Source organism: Scyliorhinus torazame, chromosome 1 (genome assembly GCF_047496885.1).
Source record: "Scyliorhinus torazame isolate Kashiwa2021f chromosome 1, sScyTor2.1, whole genome shotgun sequence".
NCBI lineage: Eukaryota > Metazoa > Chordata > Chondrichthyes > Carcharhiniformes > Scyliorhinidae > Scyliorhinus > Scyliorhinus torazame.
Genome location: NC_092707.1, coordinates 395,125,630 through 395,149,717, shown reverse-complemented (window position 1 = coordinate 395,149,717; position 24,088 = coordinate 395,125,630). Strand labels below are relative to the sequence as shown.

The 24,088-nt window shown below is 46.1% G+C and overlaps 2 protein-coding genes across 2 annotated transcripts in view; both read left to right on the top strand.

The window, feature by feature from the left end:
- Positions 1-12,349, top strand: part of ints9 (integrator complex subunit 9) — a 58,431-nt gene extending 46,082 nt beyond the window's left edge. The window contains exons 9-17 of the mRNA XM_072513265.1: positions 605-716; positions 1,398-1,578; positions 2,830-2,890; positions 3,628-3,799; positions 4,044-4,168; positions 5,342-5,509; positions 6,300-6,398; positions 7,180-7,317; positions 10,660-12,349. Of these exons, the coding sequence (XP_072369366.1) occupies positions 605-716; positions 1,398-1,578; positions 2,830-2,890; positions 3,628-3,799; positions 4,044-4,168; positions 5,342-5,509; positions 6,300-6,398; positions 7,180-7,317; positions 10,660-10,836 (1,233 nt within the window). The 3' untranslated portion in view covers positions 10,837-12,349. The remainder of the gene's footprint in view (positions 1-604; positions 717-1,397; positions 1,579-2,829; positions 2,891-3,627; positions 3,800-4,043; positions 4,169-5,341; positions 5,510-6,299; positions 6,399-7,179; positions 7,318-10,659) is intronic.
- Positions 12,350-21,395: 9,046 nt separating this feature from the next.
- LOC140427715 (large ribosomal subunit protein uL22-like) lies at positions 21,396-22,069 on the top strand. The gene has a single exon (XM_072513255.1). The coding sequence runs from the start codon at positions 21,451-21,453 to the stop codon at positions 22,003-22,005; it is 555 nt and encodes a 184-aa protein (XP_072369356.1). The 5' UTR covers positions 21,396-21,450; the 3' UTR covers positions 22,006-22,069.
- The last annotated feature ends 2,019 nt before the right edge of the window (positions 22,070-24,088 follow it).

Below are 24,088 nucleotides of genomic sequence, written 5' to 3'. Positions count from 1 at the left end.
TCGAGGGGGTGAGGGTGAGGGAGGTGACTAAAAGGGGAAATATGTACAACTGTATACTTCGTTTTGATTGGATGCAGAATTGATGTCATTGATTGTGTTTGGAATAAAATATATATATGTTTTAAAAAGAATAAAAGCATTTTTGACACCAAGCTATTGGAGCAGACCATCAAACGTTTGGTCAAAACGTTTTAGGAGCATCTTCAAGAGGAAATGATGAGGCAGATTAGCAAGAGGAGAAACCAGTTGTTTCTATTATTACAAGTTTAAACTTTAACACTCTTACAAGTGCAGCTGAGTAAAGAAGGAATTGATTAAAAAATAAATGGGGTGACGCAGTGGTTAGCACTGCTGCTTCACCACGCCGAGGACCCGGGTTCGATCCCGGCCCCGGGTGACTATCCGTGTGGAGTTTGCACATTCTCCCCGTATCTGCGTGGGTCTCACTCCCACAAACCCCAAAGATGTGCCGGGTAGGTCGCTAGATTGGCCACGCTAAATTGCCCCTTAATTGGGGGAAAAAAAGAATTGGGTACTCTAAATTTAAAATAAAAAATGTTTTTAACAAAAGATTTTAAAAATCAACAAATATTTTTCTCTTCAGCCCATGGAGCAAACCTCTCTGAAAAATAGTGACGTCCTCATCCTGACTGGGCTGACACAAATCCCTACCGCTAATCCTGATGGCATGTTGGGAGAATTCTGCAGTAACCTAGGTAACACACTGGGAAGGATGTGTGGTAAGATTGGGGGCCTCCATTTTCCTCCGTGCTGGGTGGAAAATATTTTATTTTGTCTGTTCTGAGTGCATTTTGTTGTAAGGCCTCTCTGTGTTTGATATGTACTTCACCACCTCAAGATCAACATTCAAATTCTAATTTTTCTGCCTGCGTAGCAGTCACCACACCTTCGAAACATTATTACACATAGAATTCAAATCAAATAATCTTTATTGTCACAAGTAGGCTTTCATTAAGACCAATGAAGTTGCTGTGAAAAGCCCCTAGTCGCCACATTCCAGTTCGGCTACACTGAGGGAGAATTCAGAATGTCCAATTCACCTAACAGCACGTCTTTCGGGAGTTGTGGGAGGAAACCTGAGCACCCAGAGGAAACCCACGCAGACGCAGGGAGAACGTGCAGACTCCGCACAGACAGTGACCCAAGCTGAGAATCGAACTCGGGACCCTGGAGCTGTGAAGCAACGGTGCTAACCACTGTGCTACCGTTTAATCAATGTCCTATGTTTAAATAAATTAAAAACATACATAAATAGCTTCTAAATCCACTTTTCCAACTTTTAAGATTCCTGTATGCACAGGGAGCGGAATTATCCAAATTTGCTGTGTGACAAAAAGCATTGTGATGCCTCCATGTGGATCTTTTTCCGCCCTTAGCTGTAACGGTCCGAAGTGGTGGAAATGTCCTGGTCCCGTGCTATCCCTCCGGAGTAATTTACGACTTGCTAGAATGTCTGTATCAGTACATCGACTCGGCTGGTCTCTCCAGTATCCCGTTCTACTTCATCTCTCCTGTGGCCAACAGCTCGCTGGAGTTTTCCCAGATCTTTGCAGAGTGGTAAGTGTGTGGCAGTCAAGCATTTAATGCACTGGGCACTCAGTAACATTCTTGAAGTTCCTGAGCGATAATTGTTGTGCATCTGTGTGGCTGGTTTTAGTTTAGTTCAGGGTGTTTATCTTTAATTCTTACATTACCTCCCTAGCTAACATCCTGTGCTTGCCAAGCCAAGAGAGTCACCTTTATTTCTAGTTTTGTTTTTAAATGAATTCAAATTCTCAGATTGTCAACATGGAATTAGAACTCAATGTTTGCTGAATTATCATCCCAGATTGCTGGCTTACCTGTCCAGTAAAGCACCCACAAACACAACTGTACCAATATTTGTGTATAAGGCGTCGCGTTTCAGCTTGCCATTTTATTAACATAGGCTCAGGAGTAGCCCCTAGCCTCTCGAGCCCGCTCCGCCATTCAGCTAACAAAACTATGGTTTACCTCCCACCTCAATTCATACCTATCTCCATTTCCCTTGATATCTTTAATATCTATAAATCTATTCAGGAGAAATGTCTTCACCCAGAGAGTGGTAAATCTATGGAATTCGCTACCACAGAAAGTAGTTGAGGCCAAAACGTGTCATTTCAAAAGGATTTAGATATAGATCTTGGGGTTAAAGGGATCAAGAGATTGGGGGGGGGGGGGGGGGGGAAAGGCGGGATCAGGATATTGAACTTGATGGTCAATCATGATCATAATGAATGCTGGGCAGGTTCGAAGGGCCGAGTGGTCTCACCTTGCTCCTATTTTCTATGTTTCTATGGCTTGGGTAGAGAATTAACCACCCTCTTGAGTGAAGAAATCCCTCTTCTTTTCACTCCTAAATGACTACCTGCCTCTTATTCTGAGCTGTGACCCTGGTTCTGGAGCTCCACCCAAGGGAAACGACTTTCCTGCATCTACACTGGAGCCCTGTAAGAATTAAGTATGCTTCAAGGAGATCGATCACCTGTCATTCTTCTAAACTCGAGGTTACACAGGACCAAACCCCTCAATCTCTCCTCGTAGGACAATCCCACCACCCCAGGGATCGGTCGAGTGAACCTTTGTTGCATTACCCTCTGTGTAAGTATATTCTACATTGAGGAGACCAAAACTGTACATGATACTCAAGTTGCGGCCTCTTAAGGCTCTATACCACTGCAGCAAGACTTCTTTTCTCCTGTTTATTGTTTGGGAACATTTTCTACTTATGACAAACTCTGAACTTTTAACGTTTTCACTTTTTTTTCCCCCTGCCCACTCCCACTTAAGGCTTTGCCACAATAAACAGTCAAAGGTCTACCTGCCGGAGCCGCCATTCCCACATGCAGAGGTAAGGAAACAGCTGGAAGAACTTTTGAGGGGTCTTGCCGTTTCGTTCTGCTTTTTGAGAAACATTAAATTACACAGCACAAGCTAGCTTCAGGATCTATGTTTCTGAAGTGTTGTATGTCTGCATGTGGCCAACAAAATGGAAAAGTAGTCCACTTCCTAACTGCATTTACCTATGACAGCTGCCTGTTAATGCCACTTTGAATGTGATATTGTGTATTCATAGCAAGCAGCTATGCTGGTTTAATTAATATGGGGTGAGGTGAATGTTCAAATATTCTCTCCAGGGCTAAGGCAGCTATTATAATGACCGAGTGGACATGGGAACATAGGATTTAGTAGCGGGAATGGGCCATTCAGCGTTTCGAGCCTGGCTGACCTGCTTAAGTCTCAACTCCACCTTTCCTTCTGCGTTTGACTCCCTTGTCTATCAAAATCTGTCCGGGAATCGCACCTAAATGATTTTGCCCCCCCAAAAACGCTGGGATGTGACCTCCCTCGCTTGCTTTCCACCCCAACTTTAACCACTTGGTTGCGGGCTAGTACCCAGCGGAAGACAAAACCAAGCACTTTCCCACCAGAGAGGGAACAACAGGCTTTGTCTTAGAAGCAAACCAAGTGCCCATTCTCTCATCGAAGCAAGGAAGTGGAGGAGACTGTGTTTGTCGTGCTGAAACCACAGAGCCTTGTTAGTCGTGTTCCTTGCTTTCTTCTTACCGGTCTCACGTTTTTTTCCAGCTGATTTTGACCAACAAGTTGAAGCACTATCCCAGTATCCATGGGGAATTCAGCAACGACTTCAAGCAGCCGTGCGTGGTGTTCACAGGCCACCCATCCCTGAGATATGGGGACGTTGTTCACTTCCTGGAGCTGTGGGGGAAATCCAGCCTCAACACCATCATCTTCACAGGTAACTGAACCATTCCTAGCCCAAAAGGGAGCTGGGAGACTTGCTGCATCCTCCATCGTTCCAATGGGATGTCAAACTGAGGCCTTGTCTGACCTCTCGGGTACACGTAAATAATCCCATGTGCAAAAATATAGAACAGCTACATTTTCCATCGCTGACATGACTTATCTTGCCAGGTGTGAGAAAAATCTGCCTTTTTGAATGAAAGGCCATCGTACTCGAATGCATCTGATTTTCCTTTCAGAACCAGATTTCTCCTACCTGGATGCTTTGGCACCATACCAGCCACTGGCTATGAAATGCGTTTACTGTCCAATCGATACACGACTAAACTTCATTCAAGTTTCCAAATTACTGAAGGAGGTTCAGGTATGGTGGCTGGTGGGGAGGGGGTAATCTTACTTTGAATGTCCTTTTGGCCAGGAGCGAGCAGAAAACCTTATAGACAGTGAGGGTGGTCTTCCCGGATAAATGAGTTGATTTTTTTTATGGTTGCCGTTAAATTTAGGTTTCAGATTGATGTTTTTACAAATCCATATGTGATGCGGTATACAAAGCTAAAGACGTTTGCACATTCTGTTCACTTTTGTAACTTAAATAGCTTGGAATGTTGCCTGATGAATTGCCAATTGGAGGCTTTCCTTCACTTTACTGGAGGGATGCAGGCAGAGAGAGCCACTCAGCCCTTTTGTTGCTCATCCAACTGTAACCTTTGTCCCCAGCAACCCCACTGGCCAGTTCGTCACTCTAACACTCTCTGCAAAAAAACAATACCATAATGAGCAAAGTGTGTGATTACCAGTGAAGGTACCTGTGGTGATATGCATCACTGTAAATACACAAGGGGTTAATGTAAATACACTAAGACTAAATAAATACTAGAGGGAGCACCAGAGACATCATGACACACAGACATTCAACCAATAGGTCAGTAAGATAGGACACAACCAATGGGCAGTCAAGACACCCAGAGGTGACACTACCACAAGGGGGCAGCCCATATAAAAGGACAGGGCACACATGCTCTTTCTCTTTTCCACAGGCGACACTCAGAGAGGCAGGGGCAGATCGGAAGCATCACACCCACCGCATGGATTAGAGCAGACTGGTTAGTTAGATTGAGTTACTGTAGCAAGATTAGCAGGAGAGTCGAACTCAAGTAGGAGAATTGTTAACTGTCCTATCTCCAAGTCTGAACCTTCCTTTGTCAGAGCATACATTAAGGAAGCAGCTTCTGCTACTTGAAGAAGCAGAACACAACAGTACCATCCTGCGGTTCTGAAACCATGGAAGATGAGGCAAGAGTTGTTTGACATTGATTTGCCTGCAGGGGGAAGTTGCAACACTGCTTTCTGTCTGTTTTCTCATGGGAAAGTTGTGTAAGTGTGAAGATCAACCAGCCCTAGGAATGATAAGATGGCTTCTTTTCCTGCCCCCTCACACCCAAATTGTCGGTGAATCTCTGGCTGTGAGAATTACCTGTGGAGTGTTTTTAATTGTTTTACCCCCAACCAACTCTTCCCCCCCGTTTTGCTTTTCCAGCCATTGCATGTTGTGTGTCCGGAGCAATATACCCAACCTCCGCCTGCCCAATCGCACCGCACAGATCTGATGATTGACTGCCAGCCCCCGCCAATGGCCTATCGGAGGGCTGAAGTCCTGACCCTCCCCTTCAAACGGCGCTATGAGAAGATTGAGCTCATGCCTGATGTAAGTGCGTGGTGGTTTTTTTAATCTCTTGGTGTTGCTGTGCATTTTTAAAAGTATGTTTATTTTATTTTTTTCCCCCTCCTTCGCCCCTTGCACGCAGTCTTCTCAAACTTGCACCATTCCACATGCAAGGATGAGCCTCGGCTCTCCTTTGAGTTTATATTGAAGACGGGATGCCAGCCACGACTTGAGATATTTGTCAGGACAGAATGGCTGAGATCAGAGTCTTTACCGAGTGGGGCTGGACACAGGATCCGTGTGGGGGGAGAAAAGCCAACATATTGCCACTCTAAACTGGTGACGACCTGGCGTTTCAAGGATCATGTGGCAAATGCAACTACACTGTATGTGGAATGCTTGGTTCCAACAACACTGGGCTATCATACGTTTGGAGTGTTTTACATGCGTAAAAAAGAAAGGAAAGTGCTGCAATGTCAGAGGTGCCGTCGTTCAATGAGATGTTAAACCGAGCCCTGTCTGCCATTGTCAGGTCCTATGGCACTATTTCAGTGAACAGTAGGGGAGTTTTTCCTGCTGTCATGGCCACTATTTATCCTTCCGCCAACCTCACTATAATGGATGACCTGGTCGTTATCTTGTTGCTCTTTGTGGGAGCTTGCTATGTGCACATTAGCTGCCACGTTGCCATTACAACAGTGACTACACTTCGTAAATAACAAATATACTGTTGACTGTAAAGCACTTGGAGATGTGGTGGTTGTAAAAGGTGCTATGTGAATGAAAGATTTTTCTTTGTTTTAATTCCTCCCCTATCATCACTGTTTTACAGCTCGCGGAATCCCTTGTGCCTTCCGAGATCAAACCTGGCATCTCTATGGCAACTGTGTCCGCTGTACTACAGACCAAAGACAACAAGCACGTACTGCAGGTAAGCCCTGTAGAGAGAGGTTGCAGGAGTCCAGCAGCCGTGAAGAATTGGATTAATTCTCTCGATTCCGCCTGATTTAGTTAAATAAATGGTGCCAGCAGGGAAACACACGAGAGCACCACAGGATTGCATGCCATCTCCTTTACCCCTCTTCTCTTTCCCCCCCCCCCCCCTCCCCTCCCTCCCCAACCTCCCCAGTGCCCCACCAAGTCAGAAACTTCGAACATAGATAGCCGCTGTTTATTGCTGCTCATTTGCACCTTTTGAAGCTGGCACAAGTTACGGTAAAACAAACGATCTGGCTGTTCGTCTCATTACTGTTTGTGGGAACCTGCTGTGCACACGTTGGACTTCGTGTTTCCCCACATTATAACTCCAATTTCAAAGAAATTCATTGACTCTGATTTGCTTTGGCATGTCCCAACATTGTAAAATGCAAGTTTGTTAATTTGTTCTTTGTTTCTTTCCCTTTCTGTCTTGCTTCTTTCCATTAATCAGCATGCTTCATTGGTGAACTGTCAACGGGAATGACGTAGACCTGCCTACTGTAATTATTGAAATAACCTGCCCTCCCAGGGATTGTCCTCTGAAGTCAATTTGATTCTGAAGTGATGCTGCTTAATTTTGTGGCTGATTTCTTACTTGAGATTATGCAATTTGAATGGAATTCATCATTGCACGCCACTTGTTAAGGGAGCGGTGGGAAGTGCTGAGTGGCTGTTAGTTGCTCCTTTATGTTATTATTAAGCACCTTGTAATATTCCAATCTTCTCCCTTCCAGTCACTCCCAAAGCCAATTCAGCAGCAAGGCGGCAAGAAGAGGAAGCGGGTAAATGACGATTCTCCTGAGTTCAAACCTCCCAAACCACTGCTGTGCGGTTCGATTACCATCGAACAATTTGTACAGAGCCTAGAGAAGGTGACTATCTGCAACGCTCTCTGAAACAATCCTAGCCTCCTGCGCTTTCCCGATTCCACAGCTCAATCACTGGCGGCCCTGCCTTCGGCTGCCAAGGTCCCAAACTCTGGAATTCCTTCCTTGTGCTTCTCTCTCATTTAAATCACTTGCTTAAAACCCATCCAAGGCTTTTAATCTGCTCATGCAGCTTGGTGTCAAATTTGTCTGTTACGCTTCTATTATGCGCCCTGGGACGTTTCAGTCTGTTAAAGGTGCCGTGTAAATGCAATGAAAACAAAAAGTGCTGGAGAAACTCAGTAGGTCTGGCAGCGTTTGCAGCGAAACCGAGTTACCGTTTTGAGTCCAATATGGAGCGTACGAATGCATGCTGTCAATTAACTTCTTGGAGGCACAGAATATACCAAAGTTGTGACTGAAGCTGAGGCTTGATGATCATAGTACCTTCACTGTGTTAGTGACCTTGACACTTTGCAGTTGATAAATTGCGTCATTGTGACCAAAGGACTGTTATTCTACCTGTAGCGAGTCCATTCTTCCTTCTCCATGTTGGAGGTAAAACACTCTTTCTTCACCCCCAGTTCTACAGACATGTTGAACATTAATGAAGAAGATATTTCTTCACGTTAAAACTTTCCTCAAAAGGACACCGCAATATGAGTACTTCGTAAATATCTCCAACCTTTCAATTATTCTTTTTTTTTAATTTAAAGTACCTTGGGGGCTGGTTTAGCACACTGGGCTAAATAGCTGGCTTTTTTTTTTATAAATGTTTTATTGAAATTTTTTTCCCAAACAACAATTTTTCCCCTCTTACAAAGCAAACGCAACAATAACAATACAGAAATTTTAAACAATACACAAGTAACAAAACCCCTTTATCTTTGACCTAAACTAAACCCCCCCCCCTCCCCCCTCCCCCTGGGTTGCTGCTGCTGGTCATCTGTCTTCCCTCTAACGTTCCCCTAGGTAGTCGAGAAATGGCTGCCACCGCCTGGTGAACCCTTGAGCCGATCCTCTCAGGGCAAACTTTATCTGCTCCAGTTTAATGAACCCCGCCATATCATTTACCCAGGCCTCCAGTCCGGGGGGTTTCGCCTCCTTCCACATGAGTAGGATCCTGCGCCGGGCTACTAGGGACGCAAAGGCCACAACGTCGGCCTCTTTCGCCTCCTGCACTCCCGGCTCTTCCGCAACTCCAAATAGAGCTAACCCCCAGCCTGGTTTGACCCGGGCCTTCACTCCCGTCACTCCCTTCCAATACCCTTCCAGTGCCGGGCATGCCCAAAACATATGTGCGTGGTTTGCCGGGCTCCCGCCACACCTCCCACATTTGTCCTCCACTCCAAAGAACCTGCTCAATCTTGCTCCCGTTATGTGTGCTCTATGTAGCACCTTAAATTGAATCAGGCTAAGCCTGGCGCATGAGGAAGAGGAATTTACCCTGCTTAGGGCATCAGCCCACATACCCTCCTCTATCTCCTCCCCTAGTTCTTCTTCCCACTTTCCTTTTAGTTCGCCCACCGACTCCTCCCCCTCTTCCCTCATCTCTCGGTAAATCTCTGACACCTTGCCCTCTCCGACCCACACCCCTGAAAGCACCCTGTCCTGTATCCCCTGTGTCGGGAGCAACGGAAATTCCCTCACCTGTTGTCTAGTAAATGCCCTCACCTGCATATATCTCAAGAAATTTCCCCGGGGCAACTTATACTTTTCCTCCAATGCTCCCAAGCTCGCAAAAGTCCCATCTATAAATAAATCTCCCACCCTCCTAATTCCCAACTGAAACCAGCTCTGAAATCCTCCATCCATTCTTCCTGGGGCGAACCTATGGTTGTTCCTGATTGGGGACCCCACCAGGGCTCCCCGCAATAGCTGGCTTTTAAAGCAGACCAAGGTAGGCCAGCAGCACGGTTCAATTCCCGTACCAGCCTCCCCGAACAGGCGCCGGAATGTGGCGACTAGGGGCTTTTCACAGTAACTTCATTTGAAGCCTACTTGTGACAATAAGCGATTTTCATTCACCTAACTCTTTTTTTTTTTCTCCAATTAAGGGACAATTTAGCGTGGCCTATCCTGCACACCTTTGGATTGTCGGGTTAGACCTATGCAGGGGAGAATGTGCAAACGCAGCACAGACAGGGGGCCGGGATGGAACCCGGGTCTTCACCTTTCAATGATTCTGTGGCCTGATTTGTGTCTATGTGTTGTTACAGTACCTGGACCAGACCCTAATTTATCAGGAAACCAGACTAGGCCCTAACAATTTTTCAATTTGTAAACAGTAAGGAACGAATACTTCACTCCAGGAGTGATTCCACCGACAACTAGGAATCTTTTATATTAAAACAAACTTTATTATTAATACAAGATTAACTCCATTAATGTCCAAAGCAAAAACAGCTTTTCAATTGACAGTTAAAGAGTTCTAAAAGAAAAAAATTAAAGGTCCTTGAGCTTACTTTCCCAGCTATTTTGAAGATTTTAATTGAGCAAAATCCACACACACGGGTCAGATGCCATTTATTAACGAAGTTAACACTCCGTGGCTTACAGATTTATTCACAAAGTCCTTGGGAGAGAAACTTTCAGAATTCAATCTGAGAAACGCACCTCATTTCCTCAGAATCCAGAGTAGACTCTGAAAGTGAAACTTAAAACAACAGACAGAGGCCAGGGCAGAGCTGAAAAACTAAACGAAAAACCCATGAACTGGCTGCCTAGCTCTTAACCCTTAATCGCAGCTTTCGCAGACATATAATCTGGATACCTTAACCCAAGTTATTTTAATAACATTACTGCAACAGACAGATAATACAATATATATCTAAAATTCCTACATTTATCACAGTGCATTGTGGATCCCCTCAAATATATAGGATTCACCAGAATAGGTGGGCGGAGTAGGTTTGTGGGGTGTAGAGTCAGCGATCGTTGGCTGCATTTTCCAGTGTCCAAGCAGATTGATTGAAGGGAGTCCTTTTTCTACCTCACTGACCCATATTCCAGTGCCTGGTTACAGGTGTTTGCCAGGTTCTGTCGTGAATACAGTTTTTTGGTCTGTCGTTTGTTTTTCTCATCATTTCTCTCATCCTGCCTGTGACCAATCTTAATGATTTGTGAGTGCCAGAAGTGGTTTGATCCTGAGGGAGGAAGCTTAGTGACTGGCAGGGAACTCGATCCCTATTTCCCCACTCTGTGACACAATACATTGATATTCCCAAAGGAATGTTCCACGCTACCGCTTAGTGCTTTTCTTTTTTTTTTTAAGTAGCATTTTAGTTGGAGAGCAGCTGGATACGTTCTCCTCAGCCCCCGGTTAATTGTTCTCTCGTTTCTCCACAGCACGGCATCACAGATGTGAAGGTTGAGGACACACCAGAGGGACACATCATCCACCTTCAGTCTGAAGACACGCTGGTTCAAATCGAAGAAGATTCCACGCACATTATTTGTGACAACAATGAGCCACTTCGCACCAAGCTCCGGGACTTAGTCCTCAAATTTCTCCAGAAGCTGTGAGAGGCTCTGAGCTGTTGTGGCGTACTTTAGTGGCTTCTGGATTTGGGACTCGCTGAGCGGAGCACAATGTAACTGGTCATTAGAGGGTCCTGTGCCCTGGTTTAGGAGGAGGAGTAGGCCGTACAGCCCCCAGAACCTGTTTCACCGTTTATTTAAATCATCGATGTTCTGTATTTTTGCTTCATCTTGGTTATGTAACATGCGAGACCCTCACCCACCAAAAGCAATTTTTGACCCCCCCCACTCTGACTCGACAACTTTTTGAGAGAGTTCCAAATTTTCACTTTCCTCTTGAGTGAAAAAAATGTTCCCTGACATTATCCATGAACACGGCCTTGCTCTAATTTTAATGTTATGTTACCTTTGTTCTTTTGTTCTGAATTCTCCCATCAGGAAAGTAGTTGCTCTCGCTCTCTCTCTCTCTCTCTACTCTACCAAAACATTAATCATTTTAACTATCAGGTAATCTCAGTTAGATCAGCCCTTAATCCCCTGTTCACGGACAGGCTTGAACAGATGATGATTTAATTGCAATTTATAAAGTTTGAGAGATTTGAAACTTTCACCTTGACCTCGAGGCTAGATAATAGCTTTGATCTCTCTCTCTCTGTGACCTGCATATAGAGTTTTAAGTTTTACAAGTGGAGTAGGGTTTTAGGGCTGGGAGTTTGGGGGGGAGGGGGGGGGCAGTGGTCTGAATCAGTTGGTGACACAATGCTGATGTCAGCTGTGACTGAGTTGATGGTGCTCTTGCTTCTGAGTCAGAAAGTTGTGGGTTCGGGGGTGGCATGGTGGTTGGCGCTACTGTCTCGTGGCTCAGAGAACCTGGGTTCGGTCCCGGCCCCGGATCACTGTCGGTGTGAAGATTGCGCATTCTCCCCGTATCTGCGTGGGCCTCGTCCCCATGGCCCGGGATGTGAAGAGTGGGTGGATTGGCCACGCTAAATTGTCCTTTAATTGGAAAGTTGTGGGTTCAAGTCCCACTCCAAAGTCTTCAGCAGAAAAATGTAGGCTGACACTCCAGTGCTGTACTGAAGGAATGTGGCATCGTCCTTTTGATGGAACATCAAACCAAGGCCCCATCAGCCTTTTCAGTTGGACATAAAGAATCCAAGGGCACTATCTGGAAAAGGAGCAGGGGAGTTCTCCGTGGTGATGTGACTTTATCCCTCAACACCAGTAAAATGCATTATTTGGACATTATCACATTATACTGTTTGTGGGAGTTTGCTGTGTTCAAATAGGCTGCCAAACCTCCAACAGTGACTGTACTTTAAAAGTACGTAATTGTCTGAAAACTGCTTTGGGATGTAATTTGGTTGTAAAGGCCCTATACAAATGCACATTTTTCTTTGACACTGAACTTCAACTTCTTGATGCGGGATATATTTGTAAATAGAAGCTCATTGAACCTGATACCTTCACTGCCAGCTGGCTGAAAATGGCTCCCAACTGATATTTCAGGCAACCCTATTTGCGATGTATATGTTAATAAAGCATCGATTGAAAAGCATTTGGTGAAGGATCCTGTCTCGCTGCTCCCCACACTGTTTCCAACATCACAGCCAATAGAAAACACAGACACTCAACAGCATCCGAGAGTGCAAAGCCAGACGTAGCAATGGCATTTTCTTCGCCATGGCCTCAAAAGTGCTTCACCCAATGACTGTTAGTGTGCATTGCTGCCATTCGTCTAGCAGTAGGCTGCGACACAAGTGGAGTTGGCAGGCTTTCTTTGATCATTTCTACCTTTTCTAATATTTTCTTGTTTTTTGGGGGGGATTTTTATATTTTGTTTCAAGTGTACAAATGTTTTTTTTAATGAGAATGTATCTCTGTAGCTCCAATATAAGAAAACAAAGTTGGGAGGAAATGCTAAAATAAAAACTCTTTGAAAGGTGATGGCTGAGATGGAACCTTTCCCGAGGTTTACAAAGTGCCTGAGATAGAAAAAAGTTCAATCCAGATCACCGTGTTGTTTTTAAAAATAAAAATTTAGAGTACCCAATTCATTTTTTTCAATTAAGGGGCAATTTAGCGTGGCCAATCCACCTAACCTGCACATCTTTGGGTTGTGGGGGCGAAACCCAAGCAAACACAGGGAGAATGTGCAAACTCCACACGGACAGTGACCCAGAGCCGGGATCGCACCTGGGACCTCGGCGCCTCGAGGCAGCAATGCACCGCTTTGTTTAATGGCAATTGCTGAACAAGCAAAGCCATGGGTAGGAACTGGTGAAGCCAGAAGCCATTTCCTCAAGAAGAGAGTAACTATTGCCTTGAATGGGTAGGATAGAGAAAGTAAGCACGGTGGCGCGGTGGGTTAGCCCTGCTGCCTCACAGCGCCGAGGTCCCAGGTTCGATCCCGGCTCTGGGTCACTGTCCGTGTGGAGTTTGCACATTCTCCCCGTGTCTGCGTGGGTTTCGCCCCCACAACCCAAAGGTGGATTGGCCACGTTAAATTCTCCCTTAATTGGAAAAAAAAGAATGGAGTACTCTAAATTTTTTTTTTTTTAAAGGATAGAGAAAGTGAAATCTCTGGGATCATCCTATGCTCAGTGCCAAATATTTGCAAATCACCTGTTGGATGTCCTCTGACGTATCGTGTTCAGTTCCGGGCACCACACTTTCTGGACGGTCTCGAGGCCTGGGATGGAGTGCAGAGGAGGTTTACTGGGATGGTTATTAGGGATGGAGGGACTCTACGCCACCCCCACATCTCTATTCCAAATCACAAACCCACTTGGCATTCCACCCAGCCAATGCAGATTGGTGATCTTGGACTTGTATAGTTATTCATAGCTCGCGCTGTTACCTAAAGATGTTGAGCTGCTCGCAGAAAAATACTTTTCACTGTACCTCGGTACACGTGACAATAAACAAATCCAATCCAATCTAAACATTTCCCCCTGCTCCAGCCCACACTTCGCTTCCAGCTCCTTCAATCCTGGAAACCGACCCCCAAGGAACAAATCTTTTAGTATCTTCATCCCCTTCTCTTCCTCCCATTTCCGAAAATTTCCATCCCACTTCCCTGGCTCAAATCTGTGGTTCCCCCGAATTGGCATATACCTTGACCCTGCCCCCAACCTGAAGTGTTGGCAAAACAGCCTCCAAATTCTCAATGAAGCTATTATTACCGGACTTCCTGAGTATTTCTCCGGGGCCATCGGGAGCGGCACTGTTGCTAGTGCTTTCAATCCTGCCCCCCTGCACAAACTGTCCTCCATTCTGACCCACCGGGGATCAACCCCTCTGACCCAGCTCCGCACCTTCTCCACATTCGCCGCCCAGTAGTAATACATCAGGTTCGGAAGACTCAAACCCCCTGCCTGCCTTCCCCTCTGTAGCAGCACCTTTCTAACTCTGGCCACCTTCCCATATGAACAAAGTAATCATTCCCTCAATCTCTCTGAAAAAAGCCTTTGGCAGGAAAATCGGCAGGCATTGGAAAATAAACAGAAATCGCGGCAACGCGTTCATTTTAACCGTCTGTTCCTGACCCGAACTAGGAATGTTGTACCTGCGGAAACCCCCCCCCACTCACGGGCAACCTGCACCCCCAGGTACCTAAAGTGAGTGAATACAGGCCTAATTGACCCAATCGTTCCTCATACGACAATCCTGCCTTCTCAGAAATCAGCCTTCATTGCCAGAGGACTTGAGTACAGGGGTAAAGATGTCTTAACACAGCTGTACAGGGACTTGGTGAGACCACATCCGTAGTACTGTGTACAGTTTTGGTCTTACCTAAGAAAGGATATATTTCCCACAGAGGGAGTGCACCTGTCCTGGGGCTGGATCTGCCTACAGTCGGGTCCTGTACACAGTTAAAGTCTCCGGCCTTGATAAGTCGGTGGGTGTCCGGGTCTGGGACTTTAGCCATTGTTTTCTTGACTAATTCTACGTCTTCCCAGTTCGGGGCGTATGTATTTACCAAGACTACCGGGGCCCTGACCATCACATAGTGCCCGTTCCCGATCCGTCACTGCCCGTCGCTGTGAATCAAACTGTGAGGGGGCACGTGGCACAGTGGTTAGCACAGCTGTCTCATGGCACTGAGGACCCGGGTTCAGATCCCGGCTCTGGGTCACTGTCCGTGTGGAGTTTGCACATTCTCCCCGTGTCCACGTGGATTTCACCCCCACAACCCAATGATGTGCAGGGTAGGTGGATTGGCCACGCTAAACTGCCCCTTAATTGGGAGGAAAAAAAATTGGGTACTCTCAATTTATTTTAAAAAAGTAAATGAAACTGTCCTGTTAATTAGTGTGCCCTCCCCTTTGTCTTGCTGTCAAAGCATGAGTGAATCGCTTCATACTTATCCACGTTATACTGCATCTGTCAAGTATTTGTATGGGAATGCCAATACACCACATGATGAAATAGAGCCTGTTACCATGTTCCTTTATAAAACAACTTCCCACGTTCAGTCTGTAGCATTGGAAAGAAACTTCAATTCAAATTGTGAAGGACACAAGTCTTGTGACGAGGAATGTATTGAGGAAGGGAAAAGAAACAGCTATTTTCAATGTTTTTGACAATGGGACCAAATAATCTAATAAAAAATTTTTTTTTTTTTTAGAAGGCTAGGAAGTACACATAATTAACAAACAAAGCTCTGTCCTTTGCAGACAGAAGGAGCATGTTCACACATTGTGTATTTTTCAATGAAATAGAAGCTTGGGGACAGCCATTCCCTGGTTCATTCCCCATGGCAATTCCTTGACCAATCAGAGTTGACCAGTCTAAGGGCAGCACAGTGGCACAGCGGTGAGCCCTGCTGTCTCACGGCGTTGAGGACCCGGGTTCGATCCCGGCCCTGGGTCACTGTCCGTGTGGAGTTTGCATATTCCCCTCGTTTCTGCGTGGGTCTCACCCCCACAACCCAAAAAGATGTGCAGGTTAGGTGGATTGGCCACGCTAAATTGTCCCTTAATTAGAACAAAAATAATTAGGTACCCTAAATTTATTTTAAAAAGAGAGTTGACCAGTCTGTTTTGAATTATAAACAAAAGCATGGCAGTTAACTGTTCCCTGGTGCATTCTACATTGCAACACATCCAATAATCAGAGTCCACGCAGCAACAAATCAGCACCATCTTCTCATGCTGTATAATTGTTCTCTTTATAATTGGTATTCTTGTGAATTTGTCCTGATGATGAAAAGCTTCAACAGCATGTCTTTTTTTCCAGCAGAACTCAAGTTCTGTATTGTCAAATGACTATTTGAAAACCTTGTTTACTTTGCACAGCAGGTTCTAATGTTGCCTCTGGAAACATTCTTGGGGGAGTTTTTTTAGAATTGAGACATTGAAGTTTCAGTATTGGGGATATTCTGTCACCACTTTCCTCGCCAATAAACCTTGTGCAATTTGGCCTTCACGGACTCTACACCAAACTATAATCCTGAGGGAATGATTTAGTGCGTGTCTGCTATCCAACGTTAGTCAATCAAGTAATAACTTAATTACCGTACAATGCCTCTTCACCACCTGTATGGTTGATGGTGGGAGTGTGATGGATTCTCCAACATACACCGCCCAGAATTCATCCTTTCTCTTTTGCTTCAGATATCCAGCAGTTGTTGAAAGAAACGAGTTTGATGAGTTGATTCGGTGTGATGGGGACAGGAAAGGCCCATGTATTTGCCATGAGCAAAATGGAAAACCTTAATTTACAACAGCTTGCATTATTTTACTTTTTAAAGATACATTTTGAGTGCCCAATTATTTTTTTTCCAATGTAGAGGCAATTTAGTGTGGCCAATCCACCTACCCTGCACATCTTTGAATTATGGGGTGAAGCCCATGCAGACATGGGGAGAATGTGCAAACTCCAGATGGACAGTAATAATAATAATCGCTTATTGTCACAAGTAGGCTTCAATGAAGTCACTGTGAAAAGTCCCTAGTCGCCACATTCCGGCGCCTGTTCAGGGAGGCTGATAGGGGAATTGAACCCTCGCTGCTGGCATTGTTCTGCATTGCAAGCCACTGTGCTAAACCAGCCCCTAACCAGTGACCCGGGGCCGGGATCGAACCTGGGTCCTCAGCGCCATGAGGCAGTGGTGCTAACCACTGTGCCACCGTGCCCCCCCCCCCCCCCACTACTTGCACTCATATAGCACTGCTAATACACAATAATATTCCAAGGTGCTCTACGGGGATATAATTAATCAAGATTTGACACTGAGCCACAAAAGGAAATATTAGGGCTGATGATTATTTATGTTTAAAGGAATATCTGAAAGGAGGAACGTAAGATGGAGAGGTTTAGAGAGGGGCTAGGCAGCTGAGGCATAGCCACCAACGGACGAGTAATTAGAACTGGGATGTTCGAGAGACTAGAATTAGAGAAGCACAGAGGAGTGTTGTAGGACACTACAGGGAAGGAAATTACAGATGGGGAAGGGTTTGCAAATGAGGATGAGAATTTTAAAATGGAGTTGCTGCTTGACCAGGACACAGTGTAGGCCAATGAGCACAGGGCAGGTGGGAGAGCAGGATTTGGTTGACGTTAGGATATACTACACTCAGCAGAACTTTGGATGGCATTGCGTTTGTGAAGCCGGAGAGGAGTGTGTTAGAATAGTTGGGCCTGGAGGTAAGAAAGGTATGGATGCATTATTAACAATAGTGACTTGGGCCAAATTGAAATTACACCTCTATTTGTCCATATCTAATTATGATGCCATTTTGGTTGTGATTATTGAAATAGCAACTGATTGGGTTTATACAGAAGTTGGCCCGCATTGTCCAGTAGATGGCAGCAAATCATTGTGGCAACAGGACAGGCAGAATCAGTAAGGCCGTGACCCCCAGCCAGGTTTAACAATACTGAGTTTGGTTAGTCTTGAGGCCAGAAATGCCTTAAGCTACTCCCCTTGTTGACTGATGTTCCTTATAATCAGTTCCAAAAAATATTTTAATTTATTGGAGAATGAAAATCGACTATACTATTTTAAAAATAAGTTTAGAGTACCCAATTCATTTTCTTTCCAACTAAGGGGCAATTTAGCGTGGCCAATCCACCTACCCTGTACATCTTTGGGTTGTGGGGTGAGACCCACGCAGGTACGGGGAGAATATGCAAACTCCACACGGACAGTGACCAGGATCGAACTGCATGCTTCACCCGATGTCTTTGTGTTTACATTGTGTATTTATCGTATGTCCTATGTTTTTTCATGTATGAAATTATCTGCCTGGACTGTACGCAGAACAATACTTTTAACTGTATTACGGTACACGTGACAATAAATCCAAATCGCACGAAGACACCAACCCGTCAATTTTAACTTCATCAATAATCTGCTCACCAATTGGTGAGCAGATTATTGATGAAGTTAAAATTGACGGGTTGGTGTCTTCGTGCGATTTGGATTTATTGTCGTTTGGCTGAGACCACTCGGTTCGAGACCTCATCTCAGCCTTGGTCCAAACATGGGACAAAAGAACTGAATTCCAGAGGTGAATTGAGGTGTGTTACTGTTGACATTGAGGTGACGTTTGACTGGAGCAATGAGGAATCTGGGTAAAATTTAAGTCAATGGGAATGAGGGGGGAAACCTACCGTCAGTTGGAGTCACGCCGAGCACAAAGGAAGAGGGTTGTGGTTATCCGCAAATATCACTGTAGGAGTTCCTGGGGGCAGTGACCTCGGCCAAAATATCTTCAGCTGCTTCGTCAATGCTGGATGTTCACTGCTGATTACACAATGGTCAGTCCCATACACAGTTGCTCAGATAATGAAGCAGTCTGTGCCTGCCTCCCTGCAGCAAGATCGCGATAGAACTCAGACGTGGGTTCGTAATTTTAAAATTACATTCAAGTGCCAGGCAATGACCATCTCCAACGAGAGCGTCTAACTACATTCCCTCAATCTTAAATAACATGAATGTATCTCCTGTCACCAATATTCTGGGGGTTAGCATTGACTCGAATCTTTTTTTTTAATTTAGAGTACCCAATTTAATTTTTCCAATCTTTAAAAATAAATTTAGAGTACCCAATTATGATTTGTATCCAATTAAGGGACAATTTATCGAGGCCAATCCACCTAACCCGCACATCTTTGGGTTGTGTGCACGAAGCCCATGCAGACACGGGGAGAATGTGCAATCTCCACAAGGACAGTGACCCAGAGCCGGGATTTGAACCCAGGTCCGCAGCTCCGCAGTCCCAGTGCTATCCACTGCGCCACCGTGCTGCCCCTAATTTTTCCCAATTAAAGGGCAATTTAGCGTGACCAATCCACCTAGCCTGCACATCTTTGGGTTAGGGGGGGAAAACCCACGCAGACACGGGGAGAATGTGCAAACTCCACAAGGCCAGTGACCCAGAACCGGGATCGAACCTGGGACCTCGGCGCCGTGAGGCCGCAGTGCTAACCCACTGCGCCACCGTACTGCCCATTGACTCAAATCTTAACTGGACCATACAAATACTGTGGCTACAAGAGCAGGTCACAGGCTGGGTATTTTGCATCGAATAACCCATCGACAGACTCCCCAAAGCCTGTCCATCATCTACAAGGCACAAGTCAGGAAATGTGATGGCATACTCTCCACTTACCTGGATGAGTGCAGCTCCAAGAGTACTCACGAAGCTTGACACCATCCAGGACAAAGCAGCTCACTTGATCTGCACCCCATCCACCATCTTAAAATATTCACTCCCTTCACCTCCAACGCACCTTCGGCAGCAGTGTGTACCATCTACAAGTTTTAGTTTGAGTACGGTTGTTTTCGAAGCTCTGTTATTTGTGTGCAGAAGGAAATTTACAATAAACACTTTGAACAGAAATAATACAGCACTGGGGGATGGTGGTGCAATGGTAATGTCGCTGGACTAGTAATGCTAAGGCCCTGACTAATGCTCTAGGGTCATGGGTTCAAGACCCAACATGGCAGCTGGTGAAATGTTAATTAAATTAATAAATCGGCACCTTAGAGCAAGTCTCAGTACTGGTCACCATAAAAATCTGTGCGGTTCATGTTCATTCTCCACTTGGCCTGGACGAGCGACACTCCAACAACACTTGAGAAGGTTGACACGGCAAAGCAACCAGCTTGATTGGCACCCCATCCATCACCTTCAACATTCACTCCCTCCACCACTAATGCACAGTGGCAGAAGCGTGTACAATCTTCAAGATGCACTGCAGCAACTCACCAAAGCTCCATTGACAGCACCTCCCAAACCCGTGTCCTCTACCATCTAGATGAACGAGGGCATAAGATGTATGGGAACCCACCACCTGCAAGTTCCCCTCCAAGCCACTCACGCTTGGAAAATCTATCGGCGTTCCTTTACTGTCATTGAATTCCCTCCCTAACAGCACTGTGGGTGTACGTACAGCACATGGACTGCAACAGTTCAAGAAGGCAGCTCACCACCACCTTCTCAGGGGCAATTAGCGATGGGCAACAAATGCTGGTTTTTCCAGTGATGCTCACATCCATGAACAAATTTGAAAGAAAACCTACCAGACGGGAACTGGAGTAAGTGGAGGACAGATGTGGGCAGAATGTAAAAGAGGTGGCAGCTTCAAACACTGGGCAGTTCAGTTTTAAATTATGCTCTACGTGTTGGCAACTATACAGCTGATAAAGCCACTAAATAGAATTGAGAAAGAGCAGGAAACAAAAGTATTTTGCAGCAGCTGAATTGCTTTTTTAAAAGAATGTATTTTATTAGAAACGGATATAAAAAGTTACAACATAAACCATTTGGGAACAGGCTTCCCAACAAACAACTATAGTTTGTACAATTTTTTTCCCTTTGACCCCCCCTCCCCCTCCATGATGAACAACTCTTCAAATATGGTCACATACATCCCCCACCTTGCCTCAAAACCCTCCACTGAACCCCTTAACTCGTACTGTATCTTTTCTAGCCGAAGGCAATCATAGAAGTCACGAGCCAGGCGTTGCCGACTGCCACTCCAATAAGATTCGTCGCCGGGCAATCAGTGAGGCGAAGGCCACATAATCGACCTTCCTCCCCTCTATCAGCTCCGGCTTCTCCAATATCCCAAATATTGCCATTAATGGATCAGGCTCCACCTCCTCCCCCTTGCTAGCGCCGTAAATGCTCCCGCCCAGAATCTTCCCAATTTATCGCCACCCCAAAACATGTGCACGTGATTCGCTGGTCCCCGCCCACATTTCTCACACTCATCTGCTACCCCCTGGAAGAACCCACTCATTCTTGCCCGAGTCACATGCACCCTGTGCACCACCTTAAACTGTATCAGGCTCACCCTTGTGCACAAGGAGGTCGCATTTACCCTTCGTAGTGCCTCACTCCACACTCCCCAATTTATCCCCCCTCCCAGCTCCCCTTTCCATTGTTCCTTGATCTTCACCACCCACTCACCTCCCTGCTCTCCCAGCCGCCTGTATATGTCTCCAATTCTACCCTTTCCTTCCACATCCGGAAGCAGCAGTCGCTCCAGCAGGGTGTATCCGGCAACCTAGGGAACTCTTTCCAAACCTTCCGCGCAAAATCCCTTACCTACGAAGTGTCGCGCGTGAGATGAAGCCTGCAATTTGTGGTTCCGTGAGCCTCTGCTCTCTCTTTCCATCTTGGCGGCCGGAGTTCTCTGAAAATGGTCCGCTACTCGTTAGATCCAGAGAACCCCACCAAATCATGCAAGGCAAGGGGTTCCAACTTGCGAGTACACTTCAAGAATACTCGTGAGACTGCCCAGACCATCAAAAGCATGCACATCCGCAAAGCAACCAAGTTCCTGAAGGATGTTGTGATCAAGAGGCAGTGTGTCCCTTTCCGCCGATTCAATGGTGGAGTTGGCAGGTGTGCACAAGCTAAGGGTTGGCGATGGACACAAGGTCGTTGGCCTAAAAAGAGCGCAGAGTTTCTGTTGCACATGCTAAAGAATGCAGAAAGCAATGCTGAATTCAAGGGTCTGGATGTGGATTCCTTAGTGATTGAGCACATTCAAGTGAACAAGGCACCCAAGATGTGCCGGCGAACCTACCATGCCCATGGCCGTATCAACCCATACATGAGCTCACCATGCCACATAGAGATGATCCTCACTGAGAAGGAGCAGATTGTTCCAAAACCAGATGAGGAGGTTGTTCAGAAGAAAAAGGTTTCCCAGAAGAAGCTGAAGAAACAAAAACTTATGGCACGGGATTAAATCTTGCTAATTTTGCAGGAACTTCTGTACATACAATAAACTATTTGAAACGAGAAAAAAAAAATCCCTTACCTACAGGTACCTGAACTCACTTCCTCTCGGGAGCCCCACCCTCTCCCTCAATTTATCCATACTGGCAAACCCTTCTTCCAGATACAAATTCCTCACGTTGACCAGCCTCACTGCTCTCCACCTCCTATACATGCCATCCATCCACCCCCCCCAACTCAAACCCGTGATTCTGACACAGGGATGTTAACACCAACACGCCCTCCATCCTAAAGTGCCTCCTCAACTGGTTCCAGATCTTCACCATGGACTGTACCACTGAGCTCCCCGAGTACCTGGTCGATGCCATTGTAATGCTGCCATCACCATAGCCCTTAAGCTGGACCCCTTACAGGATACCTCCTCCATCCGAACCAATTCTACCCCCTCTGCTTCCCATCATCGCCTCGCCTTCTCTGCGTTCGCCGCCCAGTAGTAATGAAGCAGGTTTGGCAACGCCCATGGCCGTATCAACCCCCCCTGCTGCCTCTGCCTCTGTAACATGGTTTCCTTAACCCTTGGCACCAAAATAAGGCCTTCGGAACAAAGATCGGGACTGTCTGGAAATGAACAGGAACCTCCGCAGAATATTCATCTTCACCACTTGGACCCTCCCCGCCAAAGTAAATTGCAACGCATCCCACCTCTTGAGATCCTCCCTGGCCTCCTCCACCAGCTTTGTTACATTCCACTTGTGAAGTATCACCCATTCCCTCGTGAACCTGAATCCCCAGGTTTCTGAACCTGTCCCTAACCACCTTAAATGGCATCCCCCCTAAATTGGCTCGCCATCCCAACTCATTCACATTCAACTTATACCCCACAAACGCCCCAAACCTCCCCAACAGGCCCATGACCCTCTCCACGCTCCCCAGCGGGGCCGAAACATACAGCAGTAGGTTGCCAGCATAGAGCAACACCCGATGCTCCCTCCGTCCCCTCATAATGCCTTGCCACTCTGCCGACCCCCTAAGAGCCATTGCCAGAGGCTCTATAGTCAGTGCAAACAGCAGTGGCGACAACGGGCACCCCTGCCTTGTTCCCCTGGGCAATTCAAAGTTCCATGAGCCCATGTCATTAGTCCACATGCTCGCCCTCGGTGCCACATATAGCAGGCACACCCATGCCACAAACCTCGGCCCAAACCCAAACCTTCCCAGGACCTCAAACAGATACCGCCACTCCACCCGGTCGAATGCCTTCTTTGCGTCAATAGACACCACCACCTCCGGCCTCTTTGGTTCTCCGCAACCACCCCTGGGACACAACCTTCCATCCTTCACGCCAATACCTTAGCCAGCATTAAGAGGTTTCCCTCCCTACCTCCACTATCTTGCTCATTAGCCGGACATATTCCTCCCTCCTTTCCCTATCCGCATGACCCTTGAACAAGATATTCTCCCCTCGGACCACCGCTTTTAGCATTTTCCATAAAATGGCCGGCAACACCTCCCTGTTTTGGTTCAACTCCCCATAATCTTTTTTTTTTTTTTTAAATAATATTTTATTGAAAATTTTTGGTCAACCAACACAGTACATTGTGCATCCTTTACACAACATTATAACAATACAGATAATAATGACCTTTTTTATTTAAACAAGAACAAAAGAAAACAACAACAAATAAATAAATATTAAATAACAAAAATAAAAACTAGCCCTAATTGGCAACTGCCTTGTCTCAGGCCACCCCCCCCCCCCCCCCCCCCCCACCCCCCACCCCCCAAGTTCTGGGCTGCTGCTGCTGCCTTCTTTGTTCTCCCCTATCTATCTTTCCGCAAGATATTCGACGAACGGTTGCCACCGCCTTGTAAACCCTTGAGCCGACCCCCTTAGGACGAACTTAATCCGCTCTAACTTTATGAACCCCGCCATATCATTTATCCAGGTCTCCACCCCCGGGGGCTTGGCTTCTCTCCACATTAGCAATATTCTGCGCCGGGCTACTAGGGACGCAAAGGCCAAAACATCGGCCTCTTTCGCCTCCTGCACTCCCGGCTCTTGTGCAACCCCAAATATAGCCAACCCCCAGCTT

Bases quoted from the DNA above. Each gene is read 5' to 3' on its own strand.
- LOC140427715 (XM_072513255.1), top strand. From the start codon at position 21,451: ATGGTCCGCTACTCGTTAGATCCAGAGAACCCCACCAAATCATGCAAG.